This window comes from Ziziphus jujuba, chromosome 6, assembly GCF_031755915.1.
Source record: "Ziziphus jujuba cultivar Dongzao chromosome 6, ASM3175591v1".
In the NCBI taxonomy this organism is placed as follows: domain Eukaryota; kingdom Viridiplantae; phylum Streptophyta; class Magnoliopsida; order Rosales; family Rhamnaceae; genus Ziziphus; species Ziziphus jujuba.
In genome coordinates this window covers 23,009,170-23,016,182 of record NC_083384.1, presented here as the reverse complement: position 1 = coordinate 23,016,182, position 7,013 = coordinate 23,009,170, and the positions used below count along the sequence as shown (strand labels likewise).

At 31.3% G+C, this 7,013-nt stretch overlaps 1 protein-coding gene across 2 annotated transcripts in view; it reads left to right on the top strand.

Annotated features, from left to right (window-relative positions):
* Positions 1–1,164: 1,164 nt before the first annotated feature.
* Positions 1,165–7,013, top strand: part of LOC107430303 (E3 ubiquitin-protein ligase RGLG4) — a 31,576-nt gene continuing 25,727 nt past the window's right edge. Inside the window, exons 1-5 of one of the 2 annotated variants that reach the window (XM_016041140.4) lie at positions 1,165–1,428; positions 1,558–1,602; positions 3,777–3,861; positions 4,468–4,608; positions 4,693–4,806. In XM_016041140.4, the coding sequence (XP_015896626.3) occupies positions 1,402–1,428; positions 1,558–1,602; positions 3,777–3,861; positions 4,468–4,608; positions 4,693–4,806 (412 nt within the window). In that variant the 5' untranslated portion in view covers positions 1,165–1,401. The remainder of the gene's footprint in view (positions 1,429–1,557; positions 1,603–3,776; positions 3,862–4,467; positions 4,609–4,692; positions 4,807–7,013) is intronic. The other variant, XM_060817802.1, reaches the window with a different exon arrangement.

Sequence of the window (7,013 nt, the reverse complement as noted above, 5' to 3'; positions counted from 1 at the left end):
ATTATGATTTCAATAGTTATTAGTCATTGTTTTTACTTATTGTTCTCGGTATTAACTTACATTATCAATTTTGATTCTTATTGTTCTTGGTTAGATAATAGATCATGGCTTCAACTTATGCATCATTATAATTATCTTTCATTATTTCTCAATTCAATGGATTTTATTACTAAAAAACAAGAGCCATTATTTTTAATTTATTTTACTAATTATTAGTTATTATTTTTAGTGTAATTTAACCCAATATAAGTACCAAAAAAACTTATCAATTATGTCCAATATAAATTATAATAATAGTCCAAAATGAGTCGTAAATAAGTTCCAATTTTTTTTTCTTTTTTTTTTGTTATCAAGTTGCATAAAAAATCCCAAATCTAAAGCTTAATTCATTATCTAGTCCAAACCGAAAACCGAACTAAATCTATCGATCAGTTTTAGAAGTTCAAAAATAAATTTCGGATCAATAACCGACCAACCAATCTGTTTTTATCCGATGCAAACCAACCGGTGCACACCCTTAGTTAGAATTTAATTAACTCTTTTATCATTAGCTATTTAAAGATAAAATCGATAAATTATATATTACAATATTATTTTAAAATATTTATTTTATTTTTGATTTTAATATTAAAAATCTAGTAAAGGAAAGTAATGTTTTTTGACAAAAACTAATTAAATTTTCATATGATATTTAAATAATACTGATTTTTTTTAAAAAATAAATATTTATGCATTTTCTCTTTTATTTTTATTTAATTTTATACCTCATCAATATTTAATAATATAATATGAGCTAGTTAGCTTACCAAATAAAACTATATATATATGAGTAAATCCCTAATGGATTACCTAGCTCATTTTTATAATTGACTATCTAAAAGATAGGATTAACAAATTATATATGACAATATTAATTTAAAATATTTTTAATTTTTATTTTTTAATATTAAACATCTAATGGAGAAAATAATTCTAATATTTAAATAATACTCAATTTAAAAAAAAAAATTAGAAATTTTATACGTTTTTTTATCTATTCCTATGTAATTTTATATCATGTTAATATTAAATATTATAAAATATTCTAAATAGTCAACTAAATAAAAAACATATTTTACATATATATATATATATATATTAGTAACAAAACACAATTACTCCACTTGTATCCACTGTCTACCGGCACGTCCTAGCTCGGACAATTTTTCCGCTGGTGTCCAAAACACAGGTCCTAGCTCGGACAATTTTTCCGCTGGTGTCCAAAACACAGATCTGACTTTCGAGCTTGGTCTCCCAAACACAGATCTAACTGTACAGTTTGGTCAATCATACCGGTAGTAGCAGCCAGAAGGGGAAGAATTGCACAAACCATCTCTTGCATAATTTCTAATCTTGCTTGAAATGGGAATTTTAACAAGCATCAAGAAGGTAGTCGGGTCATTTCAATGACATCTATTCCTCCTCAAAACATCTAGTTTTCTCTACTATTAATATTATTATTATTATTTTGAATTATATACTTATTTATCTTTTTCTCGGTTTGTTTTAATGAAACAGAAGAAGGATGTATGCATATCCCACGACTTCAGATCTCTCGAAGAGGTAATGTTTTTGTTCTTATTTTTTTTTCCTTAAAATTAATGGTTTCCTGAATTTTGGGATTTCAACCAAAGGAAAGATAATTTTTATTTAAGTTTTATTTTTTATTCATGAGAAACAATTATTTTTTTAATTTATATATATATATATATATTACATTTGTTTTGAGATACAGAGCGAGCAGCCGTTACTTCCAAACAGCTAAGTCTAGCTAAATGGTTAATTACTATTTAGGGGAAAAAAAAAGTAATAATGGTGATGGCAGCTTGAAGGTTTATTCTTTATATAAAAAGATAATGATTAATATTTAGAAAAAATCATAAATAAATAAAACGGCTATATGTATATTATTATTTTTAAAACTAATTTTTATGAACACAAGTAAATTCATTTTTTTTTTCCCCACTATGTAATTAGAAACTGAAATAACGATTAAAATCTTACCCACTATCCTAATGTATCCACTGATGATTATTGTAATACATAAATGGTATTTCTTTTCTAACTATTCATAAACTTTGAACCCAAGATTCATTTTCCTTCAGCAGTTTTCTTTTCTCAATTTCCTTTCCAATGCTTTAGACTTTACCAAAAATGTCCTGCATGAGAAAGAAAAAATTAAAAGCCAAAACTGATTTGCCATAGTATTTTAAAAGACATCTCCATTTCTGAAGTCTTCAAGACATGTCCTGTTTCGTAAGTCTTCAACATTTTCCTATTTTAAAAGGCATGTTCGATTTCAGAAGTCTTCAAGAAAAAGTAGTTTAGAAAGGGTGCTTAATTATATTAGCTGTTTAGAGTCGAATTAATGTTTTAACGTACAATAATTTATGTTCTTTTTATTCTTCTTCTTTTTTTTTTTTTTTGGGGGTAATAAAACGTAAAGTAATTTATGTATGGGGTCAAAACAAGTTTGATAATTTTTATTAGATGGTTCAAAAAGCTTTTGCCCATGCCTATGCCTGATGCTGCATTAACATTCACATAATAATTGAAGGTATTAAGAATTGGGCTCAGGTTAGTTGGATTGGTATACCCTTAAGCATTAACATTTACATAATAATTGAAGATATTAAGAATTGAGTTCAGGTTGGTTCAATTAGTATACCTTTTACACCTATACCTATGAAATTGTGCATTATAGACATCCCATCCCCCTTTTTAGATTATAGATTGTTGATCAACACACTGGCAAATAATGCTAATTATATGTTTTGATTTTTTCAAATTATTGGTTTACATAGATTGGAAATTCTATGATGAAGACGGTCCGCATGAGGACCACGGTATTAGTGACGGTTTTTCATAGTATTAACGACGATTTTTTAGAAAATCGTCACCAATACTATGAAAAACTGTCACCAATACTGTGATCCGCATGAGAACCGTCCGCACCATAGACGGACTGTTACATAGATTATTTAATCGAAGGTCAGCATAATAGTAATTAACTGGCAACAGTATGTACATTTTTTAAGACATGCAACTGTTAGTTTGTTCTTAGTGCTAATGCCACGTACTAATAAATATTTGTTCTATGTTTTTGTTAGTTTCCTTTTGATTGTTGAAAAGACTTCTTTAATGTGTTCACGTATACAATTTCAAGTCTTGGCAACATACAATTCATAAAAATCACAACATTAATGTGCTGATCATCAATAATATCGCGTTTGATATTTTTTTTCCCTCGATTTATTATCGAGTCACATATTCCCTATTTTCTTTTACAAGTTACAAAAGCATTGAGAAAAGAGGGCCTAATTTTTTGTTTGCCTCCTTCATTATACATTGCTGTAATGATCAAGACATTGGCAAATGCTAATTAAATATTTTGACGATTTCTAATCATTGGTTTACACATGTTTATTTAATTGAAGCTAAAACATAACAAACCGGCAACAGTATACATGTTAACTGTTAGTTTGTTCCTAATGCTAATGCTAAATACTAATAATATTGGTTCTGTGTTTCTGTTCGTTTTCTTTTGAGTGTTGAAAGACTTTATTATTAATGTGTTACATATACAATTCAAGTATTGGCAACATACAACTCGTAAAAATCACAACATTAATATGCAGATCATCAATTATATCATTTGATTTTTATTTTTATTTATTTATTTATTTTTGCCTCCTTGATGTATTAACGAGTCACATATTCCCTATTTTCTTTTGTAGGTTACAAAGACATTGATAAAACAGGGTCTAGAATCATCAAATCTCATTATTGGAATTGACTTTACGAAAATCAACGAACGGACAGGTTTGCGAGATGAGTAGAATTGATTTCTGTTATATAACTGATGTAGTGGGAAAATATCATGCGTGTGATTTAATGGTTTTTTTTTTTTTTAATAGAAAGTATTATTCTTCAATACTTAAATTTAAATATTAGTTTTAATTAGAAAATTAGGAGATATTATCTTATTTATTTTCATTCATTAGTGGTTAGTCTAATAAGGAAATTAAAATATTAGAAAATTAGGATATATTTTTCTTATATTAATATTTTTGAATTATTTTAGTATTTTAATTTATTTCTTTCTATGCTTTATGTTGATTATATATAAATGGGTTTGAGTATTGTAAAAGAAGTTGTCTATTAAGAATAATATTTGACTTCTTTCTCAAATTTTGATTCATAAATCTGGGTTATTCATGAGCGAATCAACAGATTTAGATTATTTTTGATGTATTTGTGAGATTTATTGTCTTCCACGCCTTTACTCTGCATCAATAACTGTCACATATGTACATGCATTAATATAATTTAAGTTGTATACGAAGCATAACAAAAACAAATTATTCCATATTGGTTTTTGAAATCCAATACATATTGATGCCTAATGTATTTTTGTTGTTCTTGAAGGAAAAGATTCATTCAATAACCGAAGCCTACATTCCATCAACGGCAGTCCAAATCCTTATGAGCAGGTTATCTGTATTATTGGAAAAACTTTGGAACATTTTAATAAGGACAACTTAATTCCTTGTTTTGGTTTTGGTGATGGTAAGTTCTCATTCTTCTACGCGTATGCAACTCTAAGCAATTTTCTAAGTTATTCACTGGATTGACCTTTCGTATTTATTATAGCTACCACATTTTCTCAAGAAGTGTTTAGCTTTCACAATGATCATTCGTCTTGCCATGGTTTCAAAGAAATTTTGTCATGCTATAAAAGAATAGTTCCAAACGTACGACTAGCAGGTTGGTTTCAATCATCTGCATTCAATTTTTTATTCCTTTGGTTTCTTTATCAATTAAAGTTTGACTTTATATATGGAAAGGTTGTGCTTCAGAATCATTTAGTTAACCATGCTGTTATTGCCAAATTTTCTTCACCTTTTTTATGCTTGATAAATAAGCTCCCAAGTCTAGATGACCAGCTGCAAAAACAATAAAAAAGGGCTTAGGGGGACGTTGATGAGGTTCACGACGTGTGTCCTCCGACACCTAAGTTAGCTATCATGGTGGAAGATTTCTTGCAACCTCAAGAAATGATCAAGAATGAATTACACCATGATAAAGATGTTTGCAACTTTTTCTTGAGAAAGAAGAGGAATAAAGTGTATATATATTTTTAAGAGAGATGAGAAAGAAGGTGTCTGCCCTTGGGATTTTTGTGAAAAAATACTTTTTCATAGAGAATACTTTTGTATCTATCTGGCAAATAGAGGGTCCAGGTGGGGCCTTTCAAAACCCTAGTAGGTTGGATGTGTGACACTTCATTGGTGTTAAATCCTAAATATTCCCATAAAATTAGGTGGAACCCACTACCTTCTTAGATTTTCTTATCACATGTGGGTTATTGCCTAATAGATTAAATATATGTTTATTGGCTTTCTAAGCATTTTACCCAATCGACATATTGTTATCAGATTTAACTATAGGATAAAAATGTCCACAACAATTATCTCCTTATGCTTTCTTGTTTACATGGAAACAATAGAAAGTGACTTTTTAAAGGCCTAAGATCTAGGCTTCAAATATTCTTTGAAACTCATGATCAGAGGTTTGGGCTTCAAATAGTTGGAAGCTTGTATGACTCAGGGACCTTAACTCAACCAAGATGGTTGATTCCAACAATCATGTTAAGCTAATCATTTGAGGTTCAGGCAATTAAGCTCAATTAAAGTGCCTACCTCATAGATAACTTAGAGACCTGAGCTTAAATAGGTGGGTCAATTTTGTACAATCAAGTTAAGCTCATCATTTCAGATCTAGGTAGTTGGGCTCAATTAGAGCATCTGTCTGGTCACTTTGAGACTTTAAGACCTAGGCTTAACCAAGTGGGTTAAATGTCGACAATCATGGAAAGTTCATCATTTAAGGTCCAGGCAGCTAGGTTAAATTAGAGCAATTGCCTCCTCATAAGAGACCCAAAGACCTAAGCTTAACCAAGTGGATTAATTTGCTTCATATAGGTTAAGCTCTTCATTTGAGGTTTAGGTACTTGGGCTAAATTAGAGCACTTATCTCCTCATACAGATCTAAAACCTGAGCTCAACTAGGTGGGTTAATTCCATACAATCATATTAAGCTCGTCATTTGAAGTCCTCATTTGATAACTTGGAGACCTAAGCTTAACTACGTGGATCAATACCCTACAATTAGATTGAGCTTGTCATTTGAGGTTTAGCAAAGAAACTCAATGAGAGTACCTACCTCCTTACTCGGAGACTTGAAGATCTAAGCTTAGGTAGAACTTTTTGTTCAAGGTCTAGGCATCTAGGCTCAATTAGAGCACCTATGTAACACCCCGTCCCGAATCGCACCGGAATCCGTGCACGTTGACCGAGGTTGACCGTTGACCGTTGACTAAGGGGTCAAAAGTTGACTTTTGACTCGGTGGGAATTTCGAGTTGACCAGGGTACCGTGGCGAAGTGCACGATGCCACGAGTTCGTAGACTAGTAGCACGTCGAAAACGGAGCTACGGTTTGAAAGTTATGGGCAAAACAAGTTGAAGTGTAAACTGTCTAAAAGGTGCCGGGAGTTGACTTTTTCTTGTGATGTAATTGTGAGTTGACTCTTGTATGGTTGTAAAGTACTCGTCGATACGAGTTCATAGACTAGCGGCACGCTTAAAACGGACATCCGGTTAAAAAGTTATGGACGTTTGAAGTTTACCGGATACCGTATTATTTTAATGTTTTTGGGTCGTGAACAGTGAAATGCCATGTGTCAGCTTCTGAGTGGTCCACGTGGCATGAACAGTGTCACGCAGGGTTTTAATTTTGAAAAACTCTCGGGGAAGAGAGAGAAAGAGAGAGAAGAGAGAGAAAGAGAGAGAGGAGAGAGAAAGAGAGAGAGAGGACCCGCCGGCCGCCGGCCATTTTCACGTTTTCCGGCCTAGTTACTGTACACGCGCCGGCCAGCCAGATTGCCCACCTCATTTCCGGCAAAACCTCCAAA